We start from the raw sequence: 15791 nt of genomic DNA on the forward strand, positions 1-15791 counted from the left end.
TGTAACGGTGCATGTACTTAACTCTGACATTCAAGTCCTTTTATAAATGTTCTGTGTCTGGTAAAAAATTAAAACTGGCACTGTAAAGGCTGAAGTGTGTCTTATTTGTCAACGTTTCATCTACTCAAATTGGAAGGTGATCCCCTGTTTTCCAAGACCATCACTTCCACCTGAATATTTTCTTGCTGCTGTTGATGTAGGCCAGGGATCCGCAACAAAAATAGTGAGAAGAGCCATTTTTTCAAATTCAGTTACAAACCGCAATGCACGTGAATACGAGACCCTCCTTAATAAATAACATTAAACTGTGCTTTTTGCCAACCCTCTTTTAAGAACAGCGTGCACACAATGATTTGTATGAGCTAGAAGGTTAGGTTACCCCAGCGCTAGGCTTTATCTGTCTCAGCCCCCTAATCTGCCCCCATCCGCAGGCTTTAACTCCCCCCTCCCGCAAAGCTGCCCCCCATGCCCAGGCTCAACCCCTCTGAGCCCCAACCTCCCCCCGCTGCTGTCCCCAGGATGAACTCATCTCAGTGCATGCAGCTCCTCTGTGGCCACCCTGCTGCTCCTTGCTACCTTCCCCCCAGCTTGCCTGCTGGCTTAGACTTCCACCCACATGGGGTGGTTCCCTGCCCTGCTGGCTTTCACTTCCGGGGCTCCCTGCCCTACCACAGCTGACTGCTTAGAGGTTGTGGAGCCTACCACAGCTTAAACAAAAAGCTAAATTCAACTGGTCTAACAGTGGGCAACTGAATTTAGTCTTTTGTTAAGGGGCAGCAGCCTCCAGAGCTCCAAGAGAAGTCAGTGGCAGCAGCACTGGGAGGCGCAAGTGACTCCTTAAAGGCCACAGGTTGCCAACCCCTGATCCAGGCATTTATGGCCCCCATCACCATAGTATCAGTATCTGAGCACTTTCCTAACAACTGGAGTGTTAAAGGGTAAAATTCAGGAAATGGTGAAGTATTATCTCCACTTCACAGATGGAGAAACTGACAGCAACTTGCCCATGATGGCACAGGAAATCTATGACACTCATATGAAATCACATGACCTGTGAGGAGAGGCTGAGGGATATGGGCTTATTTAGTTTGCAGAAGAGAAGAGTGAGAGGCTATTTGTTAGCTGCCTTCAACTTGCTGAAGGAGGATTCTACAGAGGATAGGGAGAGGCTGTTCTCAGTAGTCTCACGTTACAGAGGGGGGAGGTCTAGGATGGATATTTGGAGAAGCTGTGTCACTAGAGGGGTGGTGAACCACTAGAATGCGTTACCTAGAGAGGTGGTGGAATCTTCCTCCCTACAAGTTTTTAAGTCCCAGCTGGGATGATTTAGTTAGGGTTGATCCTGCTTTAGACAGGGGGCTGGACTTGACCTCCTGAGGTCTCGTTCAGCACTGAGATTCTATGACTGAGGCAGGAAATGAAACTGGGTCTCCTTGGTCCACATCCAATATCTTATTCACAGGGTTATCCTTCCTTGCTCAACTTCGCTTTAATTGCATTTTAACAGGATGGATGCTTAGACAATTCTAGTACACAAGTCCATTTTCCTAAATGACTGATCGATTCTTGAACATTTGACTTTGTTTTCATAGTAACGTAGCTAGATTTGAAAGCTTTATGCACAGTGGCTAAGCAGATCTATGTTCTGATAAAATTCAAGGACCAAATTACTACAGGTTGAGCCTCTCTAATCTGGCACACTCATATCCAGCAACATCCGTGGTCTGGCATGATATTAGTTAGCTGCACAGCCACTCATCATGGGTGTGGCCAAGTTTCCCGCAGTCCCATTAAGTTTGTGTACAGCCACGAGTCCTGGCTCTAAGTGTTCTGTGATGTTATTTAGCTGTAATTTACTCCTAAAAGTCTTCAAAGAGCCTAGTGAGTAGTGGTAATGTTGGTAGTGCTTCTAGACAACACCATCCACATCCCATGGTCTGGCAAATTCTCTCAGTCAGGTCCTGAGGATGCTGGACTAGAGAGGTTCAACCTGTATATGGAGAAATGACTCATGTACATCAAAACACAGGTGAATAAACTGAGGTGAGGAAATGAGCCACTTGTTTGCACTTGGACACAGTTTTGAGGCTAGTCATAGGACAGATTGGTAGTTCAGAAAGAAAGGAGTACCTGATTATGTGCTGCTTTGACCTTGCATAAATCAGTACAGATGGTCAGAAAAAACGGGGTTCCCATTTTGAAGGTGATTCCAACAGCATTTCAAAAATTCATCCTGAATCGAACTGAAATGTTAAATTTTTCCTCATAACAGGAAGTCTGAAAACATTCAGTTCAACAACCAAAATGTTTTGTTTGATAATGCCAAAATAATATCAGACAGAAGGAAACAGTCAAAACCATTCATGAGCCTACAGCTCCACATCACGACCAGCTCAGAATTACCCTCTCCAGGGGGGACACTGAGCAGATGGCAGCTTTATATTTGGGTAACATGATAGTCCATGCTGCAGAATGCTCCAAGATTGTAGATATTGAACCATATTACAGCAGCAGCAGCAACTGCCACCATGTTTCAAGACTTTCAGCAGCCTTGATAGCAGGCCGTTAAACTTGCTGTGAAGCTGCAGATATATAGAACCATAATCACAACCACTGATGAGGTGAGGCAAAGGGGACAGGTTCCCTGAGATCCAGTGATTTCAGAAGGCCCAGGGCTCCCGACAGTTGCTACCATGGCAACACTCAGAGCCCCAGGCTCTTTAAATTGGCTTCCAGAGCCCTGAAGGTGGCTGAGGGAGGCTAGTCCAAGACCCTCCCTTTTCTGGCTGAGCCTCCACCCCTTTCTGGCAGAGGGCCCCAGAGCTGAGTCTCTTCTCCACCTATCACCAGTCCTGACCACAGTTCTACCACTTCTTGCACTGAATCAAAACAGGGGGTTTGGGAAAGCTTGAAAACACCAGGAAGGGTGGTTTTGGTTATCACTGCCCATCAGCTACTCCACGGCAAATTTTGGGACAAGCTGACAACATGGGATCTGCGAAGCCAAACCCAGCAACTGCCTGAGTCAGCTCTGGTTTGGTGGGACTTAAGTAATGCACAGGCTTTGTGTTAACACTCAGCAGGGGTGAACTTCACCAAAAAGACCCACTTATGAGCTGTCAATGAACGAAAGCACTGATCTTTCCCATAATTTTTTTTAAAAGAAAAGAATACTATGGAGTAATCCTTATCCACAGTGCATGGCTATTGGCAAACATTGTTTGCTCACGCTTGCAGAATCAGAGGTATGGGGGAACAAGTATGTACAAAACTGTGTTCTTGTTGCTCCAGAGGTACTATATTCCACCCACCCCCCATGATCACCCCCAAGTATTTATTGAGGTTATGCCTGCAACTATCCTGGGAATGGTGTATGTATGTTCACAGCTGGCTCTCATTGCGCAGTGTAGTCATTGTCATACCAGTCAGAGCAGCAGGGCAGGGGCAAGCATGAAATCAGTCCGTTTCAGGTGGATGTGTCACTGACAGCGTAGACCTCGCCTCAGGCAGGATTTCATTTTGGTAGCTGCAAGGCAGGGCACTCTTTGCCATGAAGCTACTTCCATTAATTGTGCCTCCATTAGGCATATATTTTATGAGAGAATTATTTACCAGCGATAGGAAAAGTATGTTGCAAGCTTCCATAGAATAAATAAAGAGATAAAAAGGCAGAGAGATACACACACTGAAACCATCCATTGGACACATTTACATTAGACGAGCATAGAATACTGGGACCTAGTGTCAACAAGGAAATCAGAGAAAAGGGACTGGGGTAAGAGAAAAGAACAGCTTAGCATGCTTTTAGAACCAATATATAAATGGGACCATTGACAGAGGTTTGTCTACAGCACAACAGCTGTACCACGGTAATATGAGCAGTCGAAGAGGGCAAAAATATCTTCATCTCAGTAATCGAACAACACTTTCATTAGCAAGAGCAGCCAGGAGAGTTTCAAACCAATTGCTTATACTGTTTCCTATCCATTCCATTACTTTCCTGTTTAACAATCTGATTGGTTAACATGGGGTTAGTTCCCTCAAGTATCCTTTATCCACTAACCAAAATGAAATCAATGAAAAAAAAATTCACACCACTCCCTCTGATTTTATTTTATCCTGTATAAGAGCACTAAAGGTATGCCTGTAGAGCATCGCTTAGGGATCACTGAACACTTTTGGGTCTATCCTGCCCACCAGCTAGTAACCCTCAAAATATGCCTCACATCCTGATCGCTAATTACTCCTTGTAGATTTCATGTGCAGACGCTTAGGCAGCTACATAGAGGGCTCAAAACACAATGAGCAGGGTCAACAGCTATCCCAATTTTATAGTCAGAGTCCTGCTATTTGGGGTTTTGTCTTCTACAGGCACCTACTAGCTCCCACACAGTCCTGATTTTTCACACTTTTGTCTGGTCACCCTAATGATAACTGGCAAAACCACCACAGTCTCAGCATAGTACAGTTCTAGCTACTATACTACTATGTACTGTTCAGTCCATTTAGGCAGCCCCTTTTTCCCTGATCTGTACCATGTACAGTAGCAGAGGGGAGACAGAGAAAGATCCCAGCAAACGAAGCAATGGCTTCTGCCTTCAAACTTTGACCCCCACGAAAACTCATCACCTAATAAATTATTTTGTTCGGCTCTGGAGTGCTACATGACTGCTTTTTTTACTTTGAGCTCAGTAATACTTGGACTCTAACCCAGCAGTTCTCAACCAGGGATCCAAGGCCTCCTGGGGCAGGGACATGGGGCAGGTGGGGGAAGGCAAGAGCAGGTTTCGGACTCTGCCAAATAAACTAATGTAGGGCCAGTGTTAGACCCTCTGGGGCTCTGGGAAGAAAGCCCAAGTCACAGGACTGAAGCCAAAGCCTGAGCAAACTTGGTTTTGTGGTGCCCTGACCAGTGTGGGCCACAGGTAATTGGCCCACTTGCTAACCCCCTCAGCCCCCACCCCCGAGCCAGCCCTGGCTTTTAATCTACTGGATATGCAGAAGAACAGGTGTGGCATAGGTAGGTCATGGAGGTTTTGATAGGTTCAGGGGAGGGGGAAGGAGGGGCAGAAAAAAGAAGGGCCAGAACCTGTGCTCCAGCCCAATGCAAAGCAGCCTGACCTGCTGTCTAGACTAGACTGAAGCCAGCTTTGATCAACTGCTATTTAGATTTTCATGTAATTACTTCAGGCCAAGATCCTCAGAAGGTGTTTGGGCTCCTGGAAAGCAACAGGAATCAGCTGCCTAAGTACCTTTGAGGAGCTCAGCCCTTTTTCCCAGTCAACAGTCTTAGGAAAGCCAAGTCGCCTGTTCCCCCACACCAAAATGCAACGGCCCAGGGACCCGCAGTCATGCACTGACCTGGAGCCTTAAACCACACATAGGAATCAGAGCCAGAGTGGCAGAAGCTCCCTAAAATGGGCGAAGACTATGGCATCCAAATTACAGCCCTGCCCTCACACACCTCCTTTTCGAGGCCCTGTCCCTTGGTCTTCTGCGTCCCCACCATTGCCCCCTCATCCCAGTCACTCACCCTTACGGCTGGTAAAAAGTGGGACAGCGCACTTCCTAAAAGCATTAGGGTCATGGTCCCCTGCCCCTCCCAATGCAGAGCCACTCAGCCTTGGCCCAGCCTGTATTTCAGAAGCCTCGTCATTTGACAAATCTAGAGGTCAAATGAAATTTCTCCACGGGTTCCTGGTTCAGTATTAAGTGGAAAAAAAAAATCTCCCATTACTCTTCTCTAGCCAGTATGTTACTATCTACCCCACAAGTAAAATTCACCAGCCCTGCAACAGTTCATTGTTACAACAGTTTGTTGCTGCTTTATTGCCATCTGCTGGTCAATTGAGGGTGATTCCCCAGTTTAACAAATAGTTCTGTGCCTCTGAGATAAGCTACATACTGAATTAAGGAAGCAATAGATAAAGGTAATTTAGTTCAACCCAAGCCTGTCCGGACCCTGCCAACAGTCAACACAATGATAATGAGCAGCACTCCATTCCCATTGTGTTGCTGTTGAACAGAATTAAAATACTAGCCTCTAACACACATACAATCAAAAGAATGGGAAGATAACTACAGGAACGTTCGCAGTCATTCATAATACTCCGCCACATCCTGATTGGATGCTCTGATCCACAGAGTTGGACCAATGCACTCATTTAGGCTTCCACTGATTTCCCTGCACAGATCAGCTACACTAGCTGAACCTTGAGTGCAGAAAGACAAGACCAGCATCAAGGAGAGGGGAGTGAATGCCAGTCTATGGGGCCATCTACCACAAAGATCCATCAGCTGCTTGGCATCCCTCACTGTGTGTGGCATCCAACTGCCAAAGGAGCAAATCTCTCTCTCTCTCTCTCTCACACACACACACACACACACACACACACACACACACACACACACACACACACACACACACACACACACACACACAGAGCTAGTCTCTAACCTGGACCTTTCAGGAGCCTAGTCTAGACAGAGTCATTCAAGGCAGGGACTGTCTCTGATACATTTGTGAGGCTCCTAGTACAACAGCGCTCCCATCTTAATACAAAGAAGAGAAACTGTTGCTTTTAGCTCCCTTTTGATTGGACAACACGCTATCAACAATTCACTGACACTGACACCACTATGTTCAGAATGCCTGGTGCAAAGCTGGCCAGGTCAAATACTAGTGAAGATGGATCCTGGTCTGACCCTAGCAACATCCAGGCCAAGAGCATCTTGCCTTCTGGCACCTACCTCTGAGTTCCAGCTGGTTTGACTAGAGCACCACAATTCACAGGGGTCATGTTCAATATCTAAAGAATGTTATGAAATGTATTATTGGCAAGTCAGTGACTCACTTGGGCTTAATATCATTGTGATATTACATAGTATTAATACTATGTAAGGAGTTACGGATGTTCTCCAAGTTTGTGTTCAAAAGTCTGTACTCAAAGTCGAAAATAGGTCTGCCCAAGTCGAACACAAATGAAGCAGGGTTGATCAAAGACAATGGAATTGCAATTTTCTTATGTGGTCAACTGAACCATCAACACTCAAGATCCTTCAGAAGTCAGCACATCCAGATCACGTAGGATTGTGCTTTCTGCTTCTCTGAGCAGTCTGGTCATCACGCAGGGACAGTGGAGATATGTTTACAAGCTCTCTGGCTTTGCTCACCTTGCGAGCGGAGAAAGATGACTACTAAATCTCCATGGGGGAAGAAGATGGCACTTCAGGAAGTCTGCCCACTTCTTCAAGTAATATCAGTGAATTTACAGAGGTGTTTTTCAAAGATTTACTGGACCATAGAGAGAGGAGCAGAGAATCCTTAATGGACTAAAGATACCAGAGCTCTTGAGTTCCCACAACGATGGGTCCTTCAATCAAGGGCGTTGATGTGTCTAGTGACTGATTATAGGTGAGATCCCTGCTTAGGCAAAGATTGCAACTGGCTGAAATAAAGTTTTAGTCTCAGAAACATCTCCCTATGTTTTTGTTTGTAACCCTTTCTATAGTCTATTCCTTACCCCATGCATCCCTCGAGCTATAACTTTTGTTTAATAAACTTAGTTTACAATATAAAACAATCCAGTGCTTTGATTAAATGTTTAATATTTAAGTGTATAACTCCTTTAAGGTGGTAAAACTGATGCTGTAGTTTCTTTAAAAGAAACACCAAACTTAACTTCTCTGCAGTGAATCAACCACTCAGATGTCTGGGTGACATCCCTAGAATGGGACACCTGGCCAGATTGGCACATATTTTTTCCCCCGAGTCACAGGGGATGTTGGCAACTTATTACTTGACATCCTGAAGGTCTGGTTTTCAACATATACTATCCTGCAGCTCTCATAGTGCTGGGTGTCCAGCGCTTATGGAAATCAGGACTCAGCAACAGTAGCTTCTGTTGCAATGGACAGGGTGAAATGCAATTGCAGTATCTGGACACCAGAGGTGGCCAACACAACATTCTGCTTCCTAATCAATGCAGATAGTTTAAAAGTTTAGTGTTTTCAACATGTTTTTCAGCCTGGGTTAATTCTTGACTTCCACAAGTAGAAGTTTGGGCTGTGAACTATTGGCAGCATGGAGTCTGCTTGGGAAAGTCACATGGCAGAGGTATAGAGGGGTGCAAGGTGTCATGGCTGGGCCTAGAACCAGCCAGTACATCCCACAATGGGTATATCCAGAGCCCTCCTTACCCACATGCAGAATATGCAGCTGCATAGTGAACCGAAAAATTCAGGGCACCACTGTGTCTTAATGTCCATCCACCTGCCTCTCCTATCCCTATCCCTATCCCTCTGCTTCCTCCAGAGAGGCTCTAGTTAATTTAACAGTGCAAAAGCCTGCCAGAGCTAGCAGCAGAACACTGAGCCTGTGGAAGAACCATTCAAGTGGTAAAGCCATTTAACAGGAGTTTGCCAACTCCAGATATATACAGACAATTCCTGACTTTACTGTGTTAGTTGACAGGACCTTGTTTTTAAAAGAAATTTTAAACTATTTCATTAAGGCATGACTGTGATTTTACAATCATCTCTTAACAAAGCATCGTCCCCACCCCAGTTGCCATCCAGCATTGGAATACCAGTAATAGTACTGCGTACGGGCCCAGGCCCTGCTCAGGAGTCCCAGTTCACAGCCTTTTGCTCTAAGCACTGGGGCACCTCCCTGTAAGATGGCTTACACCAGACAAACTCCTACATCTCAGTTAAACATAAAAGCAGTCATGTAGCACTTTAAAGACTAACAAAGTAAGTTGTCAGGTGGTGAGCTTTTGTGGAGATCTGGAGAAACTTCCCATCGACTTCCCTTACCCTTTGCAATACTGAGAACTACAGGGGACAGACCCACATAATTTGATTTTGCACATCCCTACACCAGGTGCAAGAAACTGAACTCCGAGAAGAGTGATTCTGATTGGGCTGATCTTCTGGGTAATGAAGACATACCCTCAGTGACACCAGATTGCTTTTGTTGAGGCTAAAGAAAATGACATTGCCATAGTTGAGACACAAGATGTAGAAGTTTTACGCCAGAAGCATTTTGCTTTTGTGACCCTCTCCCCACCCTAATGTTGTTTGTCTTTTATTTTTTAAAGCTTGAGAGGTTTAATGTCCAGCATGCCCAGCCCATTAAATCTACACTCATTCTGAAGTATTTAAAAATAACCCTCCTCCCCAGAGCTAATAAGCCAAGAACACATTTGTGCGCAATATTATCTGCAAAGTCAATTACCTCACCACCACCACCAAAAGAAACCACTTACTGCATTTGGGTATTTCTATTAAGTTTTCCTTTCAGCAGGCCTGTCTTGTACTGCTCCAGTGGGCAGCAATCTTCATTTCAGACAGTGTCTGGTGGATTTAAAGATGAACTGTAAATCATCATATAGACAGGACCATTATGATAATCTCCTCTGACCTCCTGTGAGACACCAGGCCAGGGAATTTAACCTATTTTTCATCATCCCAGCTCCAACTTACTGAAGTCAGGAGAATCTTTCCACTGACCTCAATGGAGGCCTTTTGAGACTGATCCTATGAATTGCTGAGCACCCTCCAATCCTGCTGAAGAGAATGGGAGTTGATAGCACTCATGATTGTACAGAATCAGACCCTTGCCTACCACTTGATGGCTTCAGTATTTTCTGTTTCCTTTGCTGCAGCTAGCAGAGAACAAGTGGTTTTAAACCGGGGGTGCATGTAGTCCTGGGAGTACACCGAGGTCCTCCAGCTCATCTAGATATTTGCCTAGTTTTAAAACAGATTCCATAAAAAGCACTAGCAACTAACATTTCATACAAATGACTTGTTTATGCGGTTCTCTATGCTATACTCAGAAATGTACATACAATATAAAATAAATCAGCTGGAATATAAATAATTATACAAAAATGAGAAAGTCAGCAGTTTTCCAGAAAGCGTCCTCTGACTCTGGTGTTTTTATGGCTGATTGTATAATCAAGTAGTTTTAAAGTGAGGCGTAACTAGGAGGAGGGAGATGATGCAAGACAAATCAGGCTCCTGAAAGGAGTACAGTAGTCCAAAATGGTTGAGAGCAGGGTTTCCTCTAATTTTTCCTATCCGTGGGCAGAATAAATTTTGTTATGTGCACCCAGGCATGTGAGGATGTGCACCACCAGGAGAAACACACGCTGCTCACAGTGGCAGCTCTGAGAAATTTGCTAATCACATGTGCAGCACCTGAATCTCACCAGGGTGGCCACCCAGGTGTTTAGCTTACCAAGAACCATGGTTGAGAGACCTTTGTTTAGGCAGCAGTCTGGGACGTGTTGAGATTCTTGGCATTCTAGTGCTTATTGGAGATGGGCCACACATCAGAAAACAGATCTGAATTCTTCCCAGAATTTAGGGTTTTTAGGGGGCCAGACCCCAACTTTACAACACAGGTGGGCACAAAACCAAAAGGGCTAGAAGGGATCTCAAGAAGTCATCTAGTCCAGTCCCCTGCACTCGTGGCATCTAGCTTAAGATTTCATATGTTCTCAAACATCCCAGCAGCTGAACCAATTTTTAGGCACAATCTGAACTCAGACACAAGCCAATTGCCCTAAAAGTTTGACCAAGTTCAGATATTCTTTGTGATGCAATAGTATCTAGAGGCCTTAATCATGGAGGGGACCTCACTGTGCTCGACTCTCTACATAAAGCTCTGTCCCTATAGAGTTTACACTTGAAATACACACTGCACAGATCAGTTCCTCTCTCATACATACAGCAAAATGGAACATTTAACAGGAGGCAATTCAAACCTTGAAGGGTGAAGAGCGGAGAAGAACAGAGGATGCTCTCAGACAGTACTCTCAGACAGAAAAAAATTGCCATATTTGGAAATGAACATACTCCACCTACCATTATATAGATTCAGAGAATCAGCTCAGCAAATGCTATTGAGACCTGTGCTTCCTTGGAAAAAACATTCCGCAACTCTCGAGCAGAAAGGTGAGTGACTACCAGCATTCAGCAGAGATTTTTATCACTTATTTTCATTTGCATAGGATTTTGCCTTCTGCATTTGTTGTATAAATCTCTCACCCCATCCTATGTTGTGAGTTTCAGAGCTATGTAACCACACTTTGTTTTCAGTGACTAAGTGACCTGATAAAAAGAACTGCTCATGGATCTGAAGTGATTCAGGATTCAAAGACTTATTGCAAAGCAAAAGGAATTACATCAATGGAACAAGACCAGAATTCACTTCAAGCTGTCTTACCAGGATTATTAGACATATCCTCAGATAAGTTACCAGATATCTGCATGGTTAGATCCTAAAAGAACTGGCTGTTTCTTCCAATGTTAATTGGTTTGGGATATTAAAACAATAATTGATCATGTTTTTAAATGGGTACAGATGAATACTGGATCCTAAATGACTCTTCCACTGAGTTTCAGAACCTCGTATCTATAGATTCTTCCACTGGAAAAGAAAGGAGAGACTGAAGACTGCCATTCATCTGCTAGTTTAGGCAGGAACAAATATGAGTGTGTACTACAGTGGAACCTCTCTAATTTGGAACTCTCTCGTCCAGCAACATCCATAATCCAGAATGATTTTAGCTCGCCAGATCACCGCTTATCATGGGTGTGGCCAAGTTTTCTGTGGTCCCATAGAGTTTGTTTCCAGCCCCCAGCCCTGGCTCTCAGTGCTCTGGGCTGTTATTTAGCTGTAATTTACCCCTAAATGTCTTCTAAGAGCCCAGAAAGCGGTGGAAGTGTTGGTAATGTGCTAAATATTGACCTCCCGTGGTCCAGCAAATTCTCTTGTCCAGCATTGTTCAGGTCCCAAGGATGCCAGACGAGAAAGAGTCAACCCGTACCATATTTAGGGTGGAAACCACAAAGCACCTAAAAAAAAAAAATATCCAGTGATGAATTTACCTTCACTGGGGGCCGGGGGGAAGACACTTTCACAAATGTGCTATGTCTTGTGATTTCTTCTTTGGACTAAAGCAGTTCCTGAATGGTCCATTATGAAGGAACTAAACCCTTCTACACTAAGCCAGTCCTGGTTCTCCTAACAGTGCCCCTGATGCTCAGTCAGACTTTGCCAGAGTAAATGCTGCATGATTTGGCTGTACAGACATATGCAGGTGACCTGTCTTTTTCCCTCAATACCACCACCTTGCCCATCTAAGAAGTCTCAGGACCCCAAATTGCTTCCAGTCCCACCTCACCTCTGCAAGATAGGCAAACACACACGGAGAAACCAAGGCTGAGGGAGGTTAAATGATTTACCCAAGATCAGAGAAAACCAACCAGGGAGCTAAGAACAGAACCCACTTCCTCTGCTCTAACCAGGAGAAACATAAGACATCCCAGAAACCAGGAACCATAGGAATAGGAAACAACAGCCACCCATCATCAGATTGTCTATATGTTTCGAGCAAGTCAGCGTGACGCCCAGGTATTAACACCACACCTATAACTGTGGAAAGATCAACAAGAGACTACAGCATAGATACCATTCCAGCCTGCTACTCTGATGAAGCAGATAGGTAAGGAAAAGCAACACAGCAAGATGTAGCCATTTGAGTTAAACGTCTGACTGGGGTTACATAGCCGTGATGGAGAAGGGGGAAGAGAGGGACAGAGAAATTGCATTTTCCTTCCTTTTCCTCTTGTACGTGAAGCAATCAGAGACAGCAGTCACCAATAATCCGAGATCCCTTAGCTGTAGCCACGGCATTGATTCAACAGCGTTTTTTAAAAGTTACTTGCAGATTGCTATGATCAGTGAAAATATTTGTGAGCTACTGTATTTCCACAGGAAGGAGCTATAACATCCTGTGGAACAATTTGTCAGGGCTGTGAGCTTTGAAGATGGCTTGAAAGCGGCTGCTTGTTACTTTCCACTGAAAAAAAAGCCTCATGAAAAGGCAAACTACAATCATGAAATAGCTTGCCTAGTTGCACAGTAAAAACAAGCAGTCCTGTATCACCTTAAAGACTCACATTATTTATTAGGTCATGAGCTTTCGTAGGTAAAACCCACTTCAGCAAATCTGAGAAGTGGGTCTTACCCACGAAAGCTCATGATCCAATTAGTAAAATTGTTGGTCCCCAGGGTACTACAGGGCTGCTTGTTTTTTCTGTGAGGCTACAGATTAACAGGGCTACCCTTCGGAAATTAGTTGCCCATCAAAGTCAAAATAAAGGCTTCTGCTAGATCAGGTCCTACATGCTTAGAAAAGTCTATCTCCTCACAGTGAGCATGAACAGTTTCAAAAATCACCATGATTCCAACTGATTGATTTTTAAGCAGATTTACCCACCATGGATATCTATGGTGGTTGATTCTACCTAATACCCAATAGCACAATATAAGTTGTGGATACTGGTTATTTCTCTCCTCAACACATTGAGTTCAGAAGTAAATGACATTGGGTGGAAAACAGCAAAGGATAACTGAAAAATTAATATGCACCGGCTTGAAAGCTCATCAAGATCAGTGGTAACAGCGTGTTCCTGGAGAACCTGTTTCAGTATTCTTAATTCTCCTTTTGCAGCATACCAAGAATGTTCTCATGGCAGCCTCGTTCTTTACGAGTTAATTGCAAAGCACTTAAAAGTTAGAAAAACCCTGAACTCCCTACTTAAATCACAATGGGAAAAGCAGCTACATTCTCTAGGCTGTTTTGAACAAAGCAACCACCGACTCTACCCCTACCTCAGTTTCCCCATATGTAAAATGGGAATATAATTCTGGATACTTAGAAGGAGGTTTTCCACTAGCAGCAGAACCAACGCTTTGCAAGGATGCGTTAGTCCACCATACCATACACCTGCAGCTCTATCTTTTGTTTTAAAATGTGCCCCCCTAGTATATAGGTTTCTGGGAGGCAGGACAGAATGACCATCCCCCTTTTGCATTTAGGGTCCAGAGACACAAAGATGGAAAGTGATTTAACTCGAGGTCAATCTAGAAATCTATGGCAGAGCATGGGAATTGAACCCTCATCCCAAGTTTAAGGTTGGTGCTGTAATCATTAAACCATCTTTCCTCCAGCTAAGAATAAGTATCAAGTTGTTCTGACACAGCCTTTGGGTAATCCTGGAGGGTTGTGATCAATGTTTCCTCTATTTTTCCCCCCATTCAGGTACAAAATAAATTTTGTTATGTGCACCAATTCACATGCAGAGTTGCACTGCCAATAGGAACACATGCTCCCAGCTGTAAGTGGCTGTAGGAGCTCTGCTAATCAGCTGAGAAGCACCTGAATCTCTCTTGAATGGCTGCCCAAGTGCTCAGCTTACAAGGAATTTGCATTGTGAGGCTTTATCTATGTTTCTATGTTCCCTGGATGCAGAGCGCCAGCCACATATGATTATTTATCATCATCTAAACATTGGCCTCTTCCTCTGGTTGTTTTCCCCCATTCTTACCCTGGCAGTCAGTCAAACAGCTTTCCCAAACTGCCTATGACATGCTGGAGAATCTGGGTTCAGAGTAATTTTTCCTCCCCTTCCAGAAAAAATGAGGTGGGAGGGAGGATTTGAGACCAGGATTTTGATAAAGATAAAAACCCTTTGCAAGTTTCAGGTCCAGATGGGGGCTGGGATTCTGAACCCCGGGAAAAATTTACCAGACGGTACCCGTGTCTACAGGCAATGGGTTCGGTTGTTATAAGACTGATCGTGAATCCATTAATGGTGCAACTGGAGAGGGTTCAGGAAGAGCCATGAAAGGGTTGAAAAAATCATGTCTTACAGAGATAGACTCAAGGAGCTTATCAAGTACCATTCTCTAAGTCAAGACTGGATGCTTTTCTAAGGGTATACCATAGTTCAAACAGAACATCCCTAAAATAATTCCTACTGCCTGTGTTCTGCAGGAGATCAGATTAAATGATCAGAGTGGTCTCTTCTGGCTTTATAATCTGAATGTCCTCCCCTTTCAGACTCTCCAAAATGGGAAGAAACCGGCTGGCAGCCTGCTGGATGGCTATGCTGTTGCTGGTGCTATGTAGTGATGTCACCCTCTGTAGGAGGGGCTCGTCCAGTAAGAAAGCAAACAAGAACAAACATCCTCCCCCAGTGAACAAGCCCAGCCCGCCAACCAAACCAGAGCCCGTGAAGATTCCAGGAACGTTGTGTTACAGAGGCCAATTGCTCAATCTTGACCTAGAGCCTGAAGATGCTAAATATTATGCCAACAACTTCAAAAAGTTTCCTGATTGCATTTATTACCCCAGTTACTTCACATCTCCAGAGCCAAATACTACCAAGGACATGTTGGTTAGGGAGTGCTTTAACGTTACAGTGAGTCTGACCGAAAACAAACTGGACTTATCCGAGGGAAAGACTTCCACCAGTACACACGCCAGGGTCATGTGGCATGTTATAAACCACTTGTGTGCAACGGGATTCTGCTACCACCCTTGCAGCCTCTCTCTGTCAATCCACCATGCCTTTGGTCAGTTGCTAATGCTTTGCCTCACGAGTTTTATTTCTCTTACCGTGCAATGAGCTTGCAGCAAAAGCCATTGATTTACTGTCAGCAAGGGAGCGTCTGTGAGAAATATTTAGTTTTTATGATTTGTGTATTTTAAACTTCTGTAATTGTGATTTTAACCAAAATCTTTGACTTAAGTGTGATTAAGCTATCAAACTAATATGCTTGGTTTTAAATTGGGCTAACACGTGTCCAAATAAAAGAATATGCTAATCACTTAACTCCTTTAACCAAGTCCAAGGAAGGACTGTTTATTCTATAGTAGTACACATTCTTATTAGAAAGCACTGTAAAAAACAAGACTGGGTGATATACA

At 44.2% G+C, this 15791-nt stretch overlaps 1 protein-coding gene across 1 annotated transcript; it reads left to right on the plus strand.

Annotated features, from left to right (window-relative positions):
* Window positions 1-10856: 10856 nt before the first annotated feature.
* Window positions 10857-15489, plus strand: LOC142004295 (prion-like protein doppel). Its single transcript, XM_074981838.1, is given in 3 exon segments — window positions 10857-10890; window positions 10893-10965; window positions 14922-15489. Coding segments are annotated over 3 exon segments (675 nt in total).
* The last annotated feature ends 302 nt before the right edge of the window (window positions 15490-15791 follow it).

The sequence above is a fragment of the Carettochelys insculpta genome, chromosome 31 (genome assembly GCF_033958435.1).
Source record: "Carettochelys insculpta isolate YL-2023 chromosome 31, ASM3395843v1, whole genome shotgun sequence".
NCBI classification, from domain to species: Eukaryota; Metazoa; Chordata; order Testudines; family Carettochelyidae; genus Carettochelys; species Carettochelys insculpta.